The 16,505-nt window shown below is 44.4% G+C and overlaps 1 protein-coding gene across 2 annotated transcripts in view; it reads right to left on the bottom strand.

The window, feature by feature from the left end:
* EIPR1 (EARP complex and GARP complex interacting protein 1) overlaps window positions 1–16,505 on the bottom strand; it is a 248,168-nt gene that overhangs the window by 157,848 nt on the left and 73,815 nt on the right. For both annotated transcript variants that reach the window (XM_040427558.1, XM_040427559.1), the window contains exon 3: window positions 13,367–13,499. In XM_040427558.1, coding sequence (XP_040283492.1) covers window positions 13,367–13,499 — 133 coding nt within the window. The remainder of the gene's footprint in view (window positions 1–13,366; window positions 13,500–16,505) is intronic.

The raw sequence follows: 16,505 nt of genomic DNA, 5'->3' as shown, positions 1-16,505 counted from the left end.
ATTCTTATAGACCAATTTCGCTATTAAAAGCAGATGTGAAGCTCCTGGCAAAGGTGTTGGCAAACAGGTTGTCCAGAGTAATACTTACTATAGTGCACCCGGATCAAACGGGCTTTATGCCTGGGAAATCGACTGCTATAAATATCCGTAGAGTATATACTAGTATGAATATTCCAGCAGATAACGGAGGAGATAGGGCCTTACTTGCGTTAGACGCCGCTAAGGCATTTGACAGTGTTGAATGGAACTACCTATGGGAAACATTGAGAGTCATGGGCTTTGGTACTCGATTTATTCAGTGGGTGAAAGTGTTGTATTCAAGCCCAAAAGCACGGATCAGAGCTAATGGGGGGCTGTCAGATAGCTTTTCTTTGTCCAGGGGCACCAGACAGGGGTGCACATTGTCACCCTTGTTGTTTGCGTTAGCAATTGAACCACTTGCAGCCCTTATTCGCCTGTCACCTCATATTGTGGGGTTTAGATATGGTGAGACGCAAAACAAAGTGGCGATGTATGCTGATGACACTATGTTATTTTTGGGTGACATTGGGGGCTCTCTGGATGCGGCCATGGCTTTAATAGATAGATTTGGTGGCTTCTCTGGGCTCCGGATAAATTGGCAGAAGTCCGCCTTGATGCCGGTTGATGGACAGGCACTCTCTGGAGTGCAGGCAGATAGTTTGATTCCTTGGGTGGGCAAGTTTAAATATTTGGGGCTATATATAACACCTAGACTGCTAGATTTTGAAGAGCTTAATTTAACCCCTTTGCTAAATACCTTCAGGCTCAAGGCAAGGACATGGAGTAGACTCTTTTTGTCAGTAGTGGGTAGAGTGAATCTCCTAAAAATGGTAATGATGCCTCAGTTACTATACATATTGAATAATGCACCTGTATGGATCCCAGTGGAGAGATTTAGGAAAATACATTGGATATTTAGAGATCTCATCTGGAAATATGGTCAAGCTAGGATTAAGCTGGAGACGCTGCAATATCCCAAGTCTGAAGGTGGCTTGGCTGTCCCTAACGCCTGGATTTATTTCTTAGCCTCTCAGTGTCAACACTTTAAGGGTTGGATGGAATTTCAGCAACCAGATGTGACGGGGAAGATACTGAAACACTGGTTGGGTAGTAGGGATCTTATGGGTATTCTGGAGGGCGCAGGGATGCATGGGGGAAGAGAGAAAGTGACGCTTATTGAGCTTATGAAAAAAGTGTGGGCAAAGGTGAAATTGATCAGGGGAGTTGGTGGGGTAGGAGAGCTTTCCCCATTGTGGAACAATAACCTGTTGCCAGAATTAATTTCTCTATCAGGTGTCCGAAATTGGGAATCCCATGGAGTAATAAGGATAGGTCAATTGATTGAGACTAGTATATTTAAATCATTTCAAGGTCTACAGCAGGAATTCAACATTCCCAAAGTGTGGTTCTATCAATATCTGCAACTGAGACACGCATATGAGGTCACGATAAGGAAGGGATGCACTATTGTAAAAATGGATGTGGTCCATAAACTGGTTCTCCCAGCTGGAGGAAAGAGAGGTTTGATATCACAGGTGTATACTCTGCTTTTAGACAAATTTCTGGTAGAATTCCCCCTTACTAGGATGAGAAAATGGGAAAAGGATTTGGGGGACATCCCAAAGGAACAGTGGGAAGATATATTGGAGGCAGTTCCGAGAGTGTCTGTAAGTGAACAGGGCAAGTTGTCACAACTATTTATCATCCACAGAGTTTACAAAACTCCAGTATTTTTGCGGAAAATTGGGATTAGAAATGATGACAATTGTCCAAAATGTATGGCGGAAGGTGCAGATCTATTTCATATGCTTTGGTCTTGTCCAGTGCTAAGTAGATATTGGGATGAGGTGTTGTCTTTGATTAATCGTAACCTGGAGTTGAGGGTGCAGAAGGACCCTAAGATATGTTTGCTGGGATATGTGAAGGAGATTGGTGGGGGAGAGGCGGTTAAGGTGGCAGTTGGGAGACTACTGTATGTGGCCAGGAAATTGATTGCCTTTAGGTGGATCCAGGGGAGTCCGCCAACGGTGGATGAATTTGTGAGAAAGGTGAATGATATGTTAACATTAGAGAAGGGAGTGTTTGTTAGGAGGGGATGTCCCTCGAAGTTTGAAAAGTTGTGGAATGAATGGTTGTCTCACACTCATGTTGTAATATAAAAGATCTTGGAAATTCATGCTCTGATCTGGGGGGGGGGGGGGTTTAGTTGGTGGGGGAGGGGGGTGGGTGCTGTTGGGGTTATAACAGTCAAATGACTTTGTAAATGATTTGTCTATATCTTGGTATATTCATTATGTACAATGATTGTAGAAGATGTAACAAATATATGGACAGATGATAATGTTTTTATAATTGTGTATATTTGTGATTCGGAGGGGAGAAAACTCCAAGAAAATTGTGATACAAAATGTATTGTGATATACCAATTTTATTTGAACAATAAAAAACAATTTGATTGAAAAAAAAAAAATCTCATAAAGTGTGTGAACCTTTAAAGAATGATGTTCAATCCACCCAATGTACTTTATGAACCATGCGCACATGGGAGTTACGCTCTCTGCTCTCCTCAGGCTGGATACAAGTTTATGAAAGGAAGTCTAGACCAGTATAGTACTGGCAGACTACCTGAATATAGACACACCCACCAGCTCTGAAAGGACAGCAGAAAGCTGCTTTACAACAGCAGAGCTAGCAGTTAGGCCTGTTTCACACTGGCGTTAATGGTTTCGGAAGGGGAGCAGCCTGCCGGATCCTTAACTACCGTGAGCAGCCGTGCGGGGACCAGCGGAGATCCGGCCGCAGCACAGCAAATATGCTGAGAGGTGGCCGGCCAAATACTACTGCACGCAGAGTAGGATTTCCCCTAGGTGATCCCTTGGTGCTCTCACACAGTATGATGTTCCTTTAGGCCCCCTGACATAGTGCAATGCCTCCTAACTGCCTCCCCATACAGAATGATGCTGTTAGGTGCCCCTTCACAGTAGGATGATCCCTGAAGTGCCCCCACACAGAATGAGGTGCTATTAAATGCCCCAACACAAACCGGAGGCCCTCTTAAGTGCCCCTCCACACACAGACTGATGCCCTCTAAGTGCTACCTCACACAGTACGATGCCCCCTTAAATGGACACTATACAGTATGATGCCCTGTTAAGTGACCCTCACAGTGCTGCCCCCTCAAGCGCCCCCCTCACACAGTTATGCCTCCTTAGATGACCCCCCACACACAGTGCTTCCAGTTAAAATACTCATCTACCCAATATTCCCTAGATGAACAGAGTGGAGCACTTCTGTGCTGTGCTAATTGTAGTTTGGCGCAGCAGGCGCGATGACGTCACTACATCACACCTGCTTGCACTGTACTACGGACAGCGGGAAAATGGTGAAGCAGGGAGCTGACAGCTCTCTGCTTCTCCACTGCATTCGAATCCTGAGGACGCAGATACAGTTGAAAGCGAGACATGCAGGGGTTCATAGAGCTGGCAATCACAGTCCACCAGCTGAGTACCCCTGGTCTATATATCCATGTCTACTAAGCACAATCACGATCTGCCTCAATAACCGAGGCACAATAATAAAACTACTGCCATACTAATAAGTGCAGAGACAAGAACAATGAAAGGAATCCTAAGACAACCCACAGAGTTTAGGTATGTGCTTGAAAAGATTGCTGAGAGGTATTACGAGACTTCAGAGTGCGAACAGCCATTCTTTGATTAAATCTTAAAAAGTGTGAGAACCTTTAATAAATGATGTTCAATCAACCCGAAACAAGGGAAAAACATAGGACAGATACATATAGCCCCCAATGACAGCCCTTGAAATCCAAGTCTTACTAAAATATTCTACTCTCCTACTATAATTAATTTCTGCTTCTCAACAGGAGATGCCATCTGTATGATCTAGGCAATCTAGATTCCCATTAATTGGGGAACAGGTCTGAATGAATTTCTGACATTGTTTTTCTGGAGAGCAAATTCTATCACTGTAATATAATTATATACTCCAAGATTTGAAGAAGAAATTACACCTGCGTTGCACAGAATAGTCAGATGTGCGTATTACAAGGCTTCAAACCCCAAAGTATCGGTCATATTTGCTAAATTTAGTCACCAAGAACATCCATAATGCTAAGAGCAGTGCCCGCGCCTTGTTACCTCTACATACATTGGCACAGTAGGTAGGCATCTTAAAAGTGAAAATAACACAAAAAAAAACGGCACAAAACCCTTTACTTAGCATTAGCACCCCTCTTCGGTTTCAAAAATTCTTTGTTCTCGAGCCATTCCAACCATTGACTTTGTAGATGAGCCCTTTGTGCAGCTCATTATATCAAATGCTTTTCAGAAATCCACTTAAATTATATCCATGGGTTCTCCTTTGTCTATCGCCTTGACAATATGTTCAAAGATCTCCAGTGGCTATGTCAGTCGTGATCTTCTTCTCAGAAATTCTAACTTGTACATTTCTGAGTGTTTCAAAATTTTGATCCCTGTCAAGGTCTGTCCCGTCTTCCCCCTTACCTGACAATGCTATCCAGCCCATCGCTGGCAGATTTCCCTAGACATTTTTCCGGCCTAGGAGAATAAGAGATACTAAAACAAGACTGTAAGAGGTAAGATTGTATTCTAAGGATTTCCCAAAATGGAAAAAAGGCAAAATGTATAAATCTCAGGAGGAGTCAGAAGATCAATATGCCTAGAACTCTGCTGCTGGACTTTCGGGTTATTTTCCATTGAGGTCTGATGATTATAACATTTCTGGTTCATGAATACAATGTCAGATGTATAGTGAATACTGCTTTTAAAAGGGTATGGATACCTTTGGGGGCATTTTTTTTTTACTATTGCATTGTTTTTATTTTGAGCTAAAAATCATTATTTCAATTGGTCTTTATTAAAAATATATATATATTTCAGCCCTTTCCTCCGTTCAGCCTTGAAAGTCAGAAGTGCCAGGCTCTGCGTTTACACGACTTCCCAGATCAGCTGACAACTCCTTATCTCTGATTTCCTGACCTCATAAACACTCATTATAGCTCAATTCATATGTAACTGAAAAGTGTTTATGAGCTGTTAGTAGTTCTGAGACATGGGATTTACATAACTGGTAGATTACGAGTGAAAGATGCTCACAGCTAGGCAAAGAGTTAAGGGGGTTATCCAACCCCAATAATGACCTCCCCCCCCTAATGCCCGGGCCCCTCATATAGATTATACTTACCTGCTCCCCAGAACCCACATCGTCCTGATCCCCACACGGCTGCTGCTGCATCTCCCCGTAACGTGGATAAAACATCCGAAGCAGCCAATAGAAGGCTGCAAAGGGGACGAACCTCCCTAGCATCGCAGCTGATACTAGAAAGGCTCATCCACGTCGCGGCCTGCTATTTGCTGCTCCACTTCCCCCCTTTCGCCACATGTTTTGATCCACACGAAGGGGAGATGCAGAGGCGGCCGTGCAGGGATCCGGAGCGGCGCGGGTGCCGAGGAGCAGGTACATATAATCTAGATGAGGGGCCTAAGCATTAGGGTGGGGGTCATTATAGGGGCTGGATAACCCCTTTAACCGTTTATTATAACTCTTCAACAGTTTTTGTCATAAAGACCAATTGAAAAAAATTATTTTAGTCCAAAAATGAGTAAAATACAATTATAAAAAATGCCCCTGAAAGTGTTCATTCCTATGATCCTTTGCTGGGTGACCGCATCTTTGATGCAGCATCCAAAATAGTTCTATGTTGGCAGCACATCGTTCTTTGTGAACTGGTCATGTGCTGCCAACAATATGAAAAGTGAATGGTGGATGAACAATCGTAATAAGGGATGGAATATCATAAATTTGCTCCCTAGTTCTACGTTTTTTGGTAGGTGTTCTCCTCTTTCAGTTTGTAGATCTAATTGTCAGCAGCACCAACATTTACAAAGCATTTGTAAGTGCCCAGATGACACCAGGTCAGGCTGGTGCCTCGTTTCTCTATACTTTCACATGTATACGTTGGGAGGATTCTCCAACATGTCCATAGGCATATATATATACAAGCCTATACCACGTGTATGACAAAAGGTGTGTCCTTTTGCCATACGCTGAGTGGTATCCTTCAGCATCCCAAGTTTAGCTCCGGCCAGTTAGCTCTTATCTTGTAGCTCTGGACTACACAGCTCCATCCACCGTGTAGTGGATGGGACTGCGCAATCCAGAAATCATCTCCAGCGGTCGGTTACAAGGTAGTAGGTGATCCATAGGGCTCCAGGGGTGTTAGACACCTGATTATCTAATATTGGTGGTCTATCCTGAGGATAGGCCAGCGATATCAAAATCCTGGACAACCCCTTTAAAAAGGTTTATGCCATGACTGATGTAAAAAATAAAAATCAGGATATTTTTTTCTTCTACGTAATTTGCCGACAGATGTTAAGTATTTCTGTGTTGTCATCTACAAGACAATACTTATTTCCCTCTTCCACCTTTTGCCTCAGTTTCGTGCATGTTTGCTGATTTCAGAAAGTACCTACCTGTAATAGAATCAGTCAATGAAGAGAATCGAAGTACATCGGGTATAGGTTACTGCTGCTCTATAGGAATGTCCTTTAGAAGTTAAACATTTTGTGTTGTGCGAGGCGAGCTTCGGATGAAGCATCTGAAGTCGCTTCGTTCAAAACTTCGGAATAATACTGTACGGAGATACGTCTCCATACAGTATTAGAATGTATGGGCTCCGATGAGCCTAATTAAGTTATTTGCGAAGTTGAGCGTGACTTTGTTGAATAACTCCGGTATTAGTCGGAACCGAAGCAGAGTTCGGTTTCAAGTTTTAAAGTGGTTTTCCGCTTCAAAAATCAATTACCGAAGTTATTCAACTAAGTAACGCGCGACTTCGTGAATAACTTACTTCGGCTCATCGGAGCCCATACATTCTAATACTGTACGGAGACCAATCTCCGTACAGTATTATTCTGAAGTTTTGAATGAAGCAACTTTGGATGCTTCATCAGAAGCTTGCATCGCTCAACACTATTAAAGGGGTAATCCGGGACTAAAAAATGTACGGCATATGCCCGGGCCCGTCACACTGAATATACTTACCTGACTCCCCACTGCCACTTCTCCCCGTGCGCGGATGAAAACATCCGGTGTCAGGGGGGAGCAGCCCATGGCAGACGGGTATGGGTACGATCCTGCGTAGCATTGAAAATAGATAGAAAGGTAGGTTATACTTAGGAAATAAGAAGATTTACATTTGGAGAACGTATCCTTATATTAGAGAACGGTGTATGTATAAATTAGCTCTCTTCCAGAAGACAGAAAACTATCTCATACCAGCCAAACTAGAGACTCCCCAAAAAGGAAGAGGACGCCAGAGCTAATTACTACATTCCTATGGAGCATCGTCTGTACGTAAGTCTGCATACAACACTGGATCTTTTTAATCAGAATCAGTACTGCACTTGAATTGCATAGATAATTATCCCCTACTATACTGGTTCAGTAGTAGGTATGCAACACTGCAGGGTATTTCAAATACCATGCCAAGGCTCTGTTGGGGGGGGGGGGGGGGGGGGGTGGAGCATTTAAAGTGGTCATCTGGAGTCACCAGTGTGCGAGTTCTGAGGTGAATGTGATTTAACCTGCAATCGAGGCCCTCTCCTTTACTGAGTATTGTAGGAAACCCTGCTTTCCTCCCAAGCCTTCAAGGTAATAACCTTAATTGGTGGTCATCCAATCAACTATGCACCCTTCACAAACTTCTAGTTAGAGGTAAGTTAATATCCATATCAGATTTTAAAGAGAAATACTCACCTCCCGTAGGAGAATATCTCCTCATGAATCAGGTCTTCTCTTACTTTAGGTCTAATCTGATACCAAATCGTATTGTGGAATTTTCCCCCTTTGAGCGTTCTATCAATTTTTCACTATATAGACAGGGTCTACTCTCAAGAATGTATGAAGCCCTGAACTCTATTCCCGAAGGTCACAAACTAGCTTATATGAGAGCCTGGGAGAGTGACTTGCAACAGGAATTCTCTACTACTAAATGGACGCGACGCTCACTAACTCTCACGAAAGGTTCATGGCAGGTTACCCTGGCAGAAACTTCCATAAAAGTTCTACATAGAACTTATATGGTCCCAACGAGACTTCATGCTATATACCCTGAGGTTTCCCCCTTATGTTTTAGAGGATGTAATGAGGAAGGATCCATGCTTCATACATGGTGGTCCTGTCCTGTGGTTAAAAGCTTCTGGGTCAAAATAACAAGTTTGATATCTTCCGTACTAGATTGTAACTATCCACTAGCATTGCCTCTATGTATCCTGGGAGATAGACCTCATTGGCTGACCTATGCAAGATTTAAACTCTCTCAATATATTTTACTGGCGGCGAGAATCCATATAGCTTTCAAATGGCGAACTGATTCACTCTCCTACCAGTGTGTTGTTGAAAGGATCAATAGAATAATGGTTTTTGAGAAACTCTCAGCTATCCGAGCTGACACATTTACTACATTCGAGAAGGTTTGGGAACCATGGCTAGCTTCCTCCCATGCTCCAGACTTACAGTATAGTATTTCTCTTTGATAGTATTGTCTATGCTTGCCAGAGTTACGCCACTGAATTTTGATACATTCTCCTTATGTCAAGACTCCAATTGTATTCCATAGTATGATAAAATAACGTACAATGTGATTTACATTACTCCAAGAATTGTTAATGTTTATATTTTGTTTTTATTCTATTATTTACTTATGTACATGCATACCTACCTATGCTTAAATTCAATAAACATCTTTTGAAACATAAAGTGGTCATCTGGCATAATTTAAAAACAAATGCCCGCCAGGAATGTGTTAAAATTATATAAAAAAAACTCATCTTTTAAAAGATCCTCCACTCCAGTGGTGGGGCTCCCAGTAGTCCCCACTCCCAGTGGACACGTTCACGGTCATGAGATCGCTGCAGCCACTCACTGGCCTCAGAAGTTATGAATGCAAGTTGTATGGTTCTCACAATTCCTAAAACACCTGGTATCATGGGAACCACTTATCATTGTAGGAAGCCTTTAAAACTGCTCACTGAAGTCAGACATTTTCCCTACCATGGGATGGGAATGGCTGATGCCCATCATTGGAGATAGGACCATTCGGCACTGAGACTATAGGAAAAATAGATGGTTGAAGGTCTACCTCACAAGAAGTCCATCGTTAGATCATTGCCACCACCCTACAAACTTTGCAAAACAAAAACCTTTGAGTTTACTAAAGATTTTGCCGTCAGGGAGAGCACGTACTAATTCACAGAACTGAAATATATATATATAAAAAAAAAATTAAATTGGAACCTGATGTAGCTAGTATACCATTTGAATTGCTCATACATTCAGTTCATTTAATTTACAGTTTTGGGAATAAAAAAAAAAGTGAGATAATATATTTTGGAACTGCTACTTGATGGGCGGGGAGTAACCATCTCCAATCAGCCGTTCCACGCAGCCGCTAATGCTGGAACTAGAACATGGAATAAAGCAGGAATCACAGCTCCATTCAAAGTGTAGTGGCCGTGCTGGGTTACTGCGGCTCAGCTCCCATTCACTTGAATACAGCAGTAACCAGGCTTGGCCACTACGCTTTAAAAGGGGTTATCAGAGACTAAAAAATGTCCCCCATATGCCCGGGCCCCTCACACTGAATCTACCTACCTTGCTCCCCGCGCCGCAGCTTCTCCCTGTTCGCGGATGAAAACATCCGGTGTCAGGGACGAGGGGCAGCCAATGGCAGGCGGTGACCGGGACGAGCTTCCCCAACATCGCAGGTGACGCTAGGGAGGCTTGTCCCCGTTCCCGCCTGTCATTAGCTGCTCACCCTCCCCACTACATCAGATGTTTTCATCCATGCACCTGGAGAAGCACTAGCGGTGGTGCGGGGACCAGGTGCAGCGCTGGGAGCGTGGTAAGTACGGTATATTCATTGTGAGGGGCCCGGGCATATGAGGGACATTTTTTTGTCTCAGATAACCCCTTTAAATGGAGCGGAGCTGCTGGTTCCTTTCAGTGTGCTTGTTTCGGCGCCTGCAACATCTGACCAGTAAGGGTGCTGACCAGTGAGGGTAATATTTTACCTAAGAAACATAAAAATAAATGAAGATATGAATTTTCCCTGTGAAGGAATGCTTTATGGTGTGTTGTGAAGAATGTGTACCTGGTAAACCCCATTTTAAATGTACAATTTCACAGCCATGACAAAAAAAGCACATTTTTTTTTGTTTCTCCTGGTTTGAGGCGTCGCCTGATTCTCATTGTTTAATTTCCTAAATACTCCTTTCTGGAATGATCTACAGTCCTTTTGGCATTTCACCTTCCTCAACTGAATAATTTATCCTAGTCAGTGGGATATTAAATCCAGCCTGCCTCATGAATACTGAGGTGAAATATTCTTTCAGGCTGTTGGCAAAATTGACCTCATCTGTCACAAAACTTCTTCAGCACTCACTAGGGCCATCTCGCTTCTTGTCTACACCACAAGTTTCCTCGTCATTATGCAGTGGGTATTCGAGGCGCTCATGTAAACTTACTGCGAAGGAATGGATGCAAACCCCCTAAAAGCTTAATGACAATTTTATCTATAGCAAATTGTACATGGAATAAAGAGATTACGGTTTTGGGGGGATTTGATACAAAAGAATTTTAGACATGTTTTCGACATGAGCTGAATTTATCAAAATAATTAGAATAAAAAGAAGCCGTGAACCTTGACCTCATTACAGACCAGACACTTCAGTATCATACGTTTAAGGCCCCTTTCAGACGAGAGTTCCACGCTCCGGACTCGCAGCATGAGAATGCGGCAGCTCCCGTCCTGACCTCCCAGCACTGACATAACATTATTTATAGAAACATAGAATGTGTCGGCAGATAAGAACCATTTGGCCCATCCAGTCTGCCCAATATACTAAATACTATGGATAGCCCCTGGCCCTATCTTATATGAAGGATGGCCTTATGCCTATCCCATGCATGCTTAAACTCCTCCACTGTATTTGCAGCTACCACTTCTGCAGGAAGGCTATTCCATGCATCCACTACTCTCTCAGTAAAGTAATACTTCCTGATATTACTTTTAAACCTTTGCCCCTCTAATTTAAAACTATGTCCTCTTGTAGCAGTTTTTCTTCTTTTAAATATTCTCTCCTCTTTTACCTTGTTGATTCCCTTTATGTATTTAAAAGTTTCTATCATATCCCCTCTGTCTCGTCTTTCTTCCAAGCTATACATGTTAAGGTCCTTTAATCTTTCCTGGTAAGTTTTATCCTGCAATCCATGTACCAGTTTAGTAGCTCTTCTCTGAACTCTCTCCAAAGTATCAATATCCTTCTGGAGATATGGTCTCCAGTACTGAGCACAATACTCCAAATGATTTATGATGCTATGTAACCCTTACAGTTCTGGGAGGTATTGGATAACACTTACATAATGCTGTCAGTGTGATCCAATACATTCCAGAACTCTAAGGGTTACATAGCATTATAAATCTATACAACCTCGTCAGTGCTGGGAGGTCAGGATGGGAGCTGCCGCATACTAAGGGCTCATGCACACGACCGTATGCCCTCCGAGACATACGGTCCGTGAGCGGGCGATGTGTCTCGGAGCGGCATACATCGTGCACACACAGCATCATAGGTTACTGTGATGCTGTGCACATTGGGCCGCCCACGGGACTATTGTCCCGCACTCATATGATATTACGAGTGCGGGACAATAGCACTATCATAACCTATGATGCTGTGCGCACGATGTATGCCGCTCCGTGACATATGGCCCGCTCACGGACCGTATGTCTCGGAGGGCATACGGTCGTGTGCATGAGCCCTAACGCTGCAAGTCCGGAGCGTGGAACCCACTCGTCAGAAAGGGGCCTAAGGCTTTTCTCACACGACAGCAAAAAACGGCTGTGTGACGGCCATATTTGTATCGGCCGTCACACGGTAGTTTTTAGAACAAAATGAAGTCAGTTGGGCTTTTCACATTTTTTGTAGCGGCCAGTAAATTCACTGGTGGTAAAAAAGCGGACAGGTCTTACCTTTGACTGAATTCACTAGTGATAAGTGAATCGAAGTGCTTCGTGGTAACGAATGAATTTTCCCTAAAATAACGGTGAATAAAAAATTAAAGGGGAAAATGACGTGGAGGCGTCACCATCGCCGTTCCCCGTCATTGCGCCCACTAATTACAAAGAAATGCTCTTTGTGACAAAGTTTTTCATTACAAAGCAAATTTCTTTGTGAGATTCGGTGAAGCAGCCAAATCGAAGTTCTGAGAACCACGCCCATCTCTAGTGTTCACAACCAGACGGACTCCATTGAAATCAATGACGTTAGACAGGCCTTTTATGCACATTATTAATGCTGGGGGACATTATGGGGAACAATATTAATGCTGGGGGACATTATTACTTCTACGAGGGCACTATTGGGGACATTCTGTATAGTGCTGGTGTTGGGATTTAAATAAAAGAGCCAAAGAAAATCATCCTTTTTTTAATGTCCGTTTTTAGCAGTTGCTAAAAACAGATGCAAAATGGCCAATAAAAAAGGGCCAGATGGTCAGAAAATAGATGCAAAAATAGTTGAAAAATGGCCATGAAAAACTGACAAGTGTGCCCGTTTTTCATGGCCACGGGTTGTGTCTCCTACTGCAGGTCAGCAACAGTGAAGTGAATGAGGCTGAGCTGCAATTCTAGACACAGCCAGTGGATGGGTGCGTCACTGTTTTTTTTAATCAAGCAGCCAAGTTTTTCTAACCCTTGAACCCCATTTAAAGCGGTTGTCCCAGGTGGACATTTGTATCATATCGGACATGCCATAAACATCCGATAGGAGCAGGTCTCACCAATCTCAATAATGGGGCTCCATTGTGAATGTAGAATATGCCACGCATGTGCTACATCCTCTTGGTCCACTATTAGGACTTTTGAAAACAGCTCGGTAATTTTCAAATGTCCAACGAAAGTGAATGGAGAGGACCTCATGCATGTGTGGCCACCCCTCCAATCATCTCTATGGGACGTCAGAAAATAGCCTATTTTCAGAAATCCCATACTAGAAAATGGAGAAATATGTGCCTGCGCAGCTTCCCCTCCATTCCTGTCGAGGCCCCATTCTTCAGACATTTATAGCAAATGTCTAGATGGAAATACCACTTTTAGAGTCAGTGGGCTTCGAGGACATATATATATTTAGGCAGTCTTCCACAGCTCCAGGATTCGCTCATTTATACAGTTTAGGAATAATCCAAATTAATACTATTCATCATCTGCAGTTTCATTACAATGCAAATTAGATCGACTTACTCTTGTTGTAGCAGGTTGCGAGCACATTCTTGTCTGCTGGGCTAGCGCAGATTTGCCAGATTTCCCCCGCATGGTGCAGTAGCACATTCTTATTGATGATATTATTCTCATCGTCAAAGTCTATAACGTGAATCTAGACATATGGAAGCATAAATTTATGAGACTCCCCCATCAGAAAATAAAAACAACACAAAAGAAAAGCAGATGAACACAGAAACTGAATTCATTAATTTGTCCCAACTGGGGAAGTGATGAAAATGCATAAGAGCAATAAGTTTTCTGATGACTTTTTAACATATCGGTGACCACTCGGTCTATACATGTACTGGAAAAGCCTGTGGTCACCCAGCTTACTCAAAACTGAAGGTGGCCATACACATTAAAGGGGTTTTCCGAGTGTGTAATACTGATGACCTACCCTCAGGATAGGTCATCAGTATCTGATCAGTTGAGGTCTGAACCTCGACACCCCTGCCAATCAGCTGTCTCAAGAGGCTGCAGATCTCCGGGGAGCACCAGGCCTACCTGCAGCTCACAGAGCTGGATAGCGGCTGCACTCGATATTGCAGCTCAGCCCCATTCACTTATGTGTAGACCATGTGACCGATGAATGCTGATGTCAAGAGCCTAGGAAGAGGTCGTGGCACTCACTGGAGTGCCTCGTCTCTGCAAATAGCTGATTGATAGGGGTGTCGGGAGGTGGACAACCACAATCAGATACTGATGACCAATCTTCAGGATAGGTCATCAGTTTCAAACACTGATACAACCCCCTTAATGTCAGGCGAACGCAACGGTTTTGATAGGACCGGCCGACCAACTGATGTGTATGCTAATGTCCCAACATGACAGATGCTCGGTCCCTTTTTGCCTGAAGGGAGATAAACCACTGCCAGATGCCTCTGCTTACTCTTTCTCCCAAGCATATTGGGCCGAGTCAAGCGTCCATGTGTATGGGGAGGACATAAAAGTCTGCAAACTATGAAAATTGTGCCTCGAACAACTGCAGATCTGCAGAATATACAGCCCATTATAATTAGAGAGGAGCATATTTCTCCATAATTTGATTCAGTCGGTTCGCCGAATTTTCCGAAAAGATTCGATCCGAATTTATTTGTGGCAAATTGCGTTAAAAAACAGCTATTTCCTGGCTGCAGAGAACCTGTATAGTGGTGTAAAACACTGTGCCTTGCAGTAACACGCATAGAGAGTCTACTGTGGTAGTGAAATAATACCCCCCAGGCAGACCTGAGTGAGGATGGGCGATGGCGCACATAGGCAGTGGCCAACCGACTACATAGGATGTCTTGATAGTAGTTTAGTTTGTCCTCCCTCTCAGCGGGTGTAAAAAAGGCCCCCATTTTGGACCATAGCGAGGGCCTAACATGGTGGAGAGCCAGTAGTCATCCCTCTGGCGAATGGTGACAAATCGGCTGTCACTACGCAAGCAAGTGAGCATGCATTGGACTCCCTGCCTCCATCTCTACTGCAGACTGCCACGGTGTGTCTGGGTCCTCTGCCTCCTCTTCCTAATCGCCCTGTAGCTCCTCTGGCTGCTCCTGGTCCTCCTCTCCTGTGTAGAAAAAACACCCATTTCTCTACACATTGCATGTGCTCGAATGTCCTCCGGCTTCTCTAGTTCAGTGCCCACAGGGCTCATGTGGCCGTGAGATGTAGTAGCCACGTCTCCTGTCCCCTGGCCAGCCAGATTTAGCATCAATTTAAATAATAATAAAAACAGCCTCAGAAAGTACGTTGCCTAATTGCGTCGCAGGTCCCAATAGTGAAGTGGGTACAGTTTCAAAAAGAAAAGAAAGATTTAGCATCAGCTGCTCCAGGACATAAATCAGTTGAATTACGTTGTTCATCCCGTAGTCCTGGCGACTGACAAAGTGGCCTCCTCAAAGGGCCCAAGCAAACGGCAGGTGTCACGCATGAGCTGCCACTGGCTAACATCGAAGTTACACAGGGGACTACCACTGTCTGCCTGTATCATCAAGAAATCATTTATGGCCTGTCTCTGTTCACATAATCGGTCCAACATATGGAGGGTGGAATTCCAACGGGTGGAAACGTCTTATATCAGCCTATGTTGGGGGATGCCGTTCTGCCGCTGCAGCTCAAGGAGGGTGTGCTTTGCTGTGTACAAGTGGCTGAAGTGCATGCATAGTTTCCTGGCCATTTTCAGGATGTCTTGCAGATGGGCGGACGACTTCAGGAACCGCTTTATAACCAGAACAAACAAGTGCGCCATGTAGGGCGCATGGCTCAGTGTCAGGACTGGAATAGTGGATCAGGTATGGAATCCTTTGGCAGGGACGAAATAATCCCAAAAATTAGCGTAGTACAAAAAAGGTCAATCCAATCAGGTAGTCGGTTCCAGTTCCAGGTCGTGGCGGGCAGCAGAATTCATAATCGAGGAAACAGGCAAGGAGTCGGTAGCTGGGAAGTCAGATTAAACAACAGGTTCACAGGAGGGAGCTGGGTGTTCACCATAAGGTTGAATAACTCAGCAATGAGTCAAGGCTCTGACTGGCTTTAAGTACACAGTGAACCCAGGACCGCCCCCCTGGTTGCCGGGCAACCAGGAGGCTTCCTTAGTCAGAAGCCAATCATAAGGCTGAGGGCGGTGACGGAGGCTGAAGCCCTCCCCCAGCCTGAGTAGCACCTGTGGTCTGGAGTGGAGCATGTGCACTACGCTTGTATCCCTGCGCACGTGGCTTGTGTACCGCGTACGCGCACCCGGCGTCCGACTCGCGCAGGCGCACTGGCCACATTGACGTCAGGTGTCCTGTCAGGAGAAAGAGGAGGAGCTATCTGCGCCCGTCGCCCGCGCCTGCGAACCCGATGCGAAACGGCCCCCCTGGTTCCCTGACACTCAGCCCTCCTTGACGCAGCGCCGACACCATGTTCTTCCCGTTGTCGGTCACCATGGTTCTGATTTTGAGTTGTAGAGGAAAATGCCAGGATTCCATTTCTTGATGAAGGACGCGGACCAGTTCCTCCCCTGTGTGACTCCGTTAGCCCAGGCAAAATAGGTGCAGAACAGCGTGACACCGCCGTGCCCTGCACATGTGGTATTCTGGTGGGGCACGGTGAATTGTCCCTGCAGTGAAGGCTGAGGACACAGTGGAGGATG

This window comes from Bufo bufo, chromosome 4, assembly GCF_905171765.1.
Source record: "Bufo bufo chromosome 4, aBufBuf1.1, whole genome shotgun sequence".
Taxonomy (NCBI): domain Eukaryota; kingdom Metazoa; phylum Chordata; class Amphibia; order Anura; family Bufonidae; genus Bufo; species Bufo bufo.
Note: the sequence above shows the minus strand (reverse complement) of the source record. Positions and strands in the feature narration are given on the sequence as shown.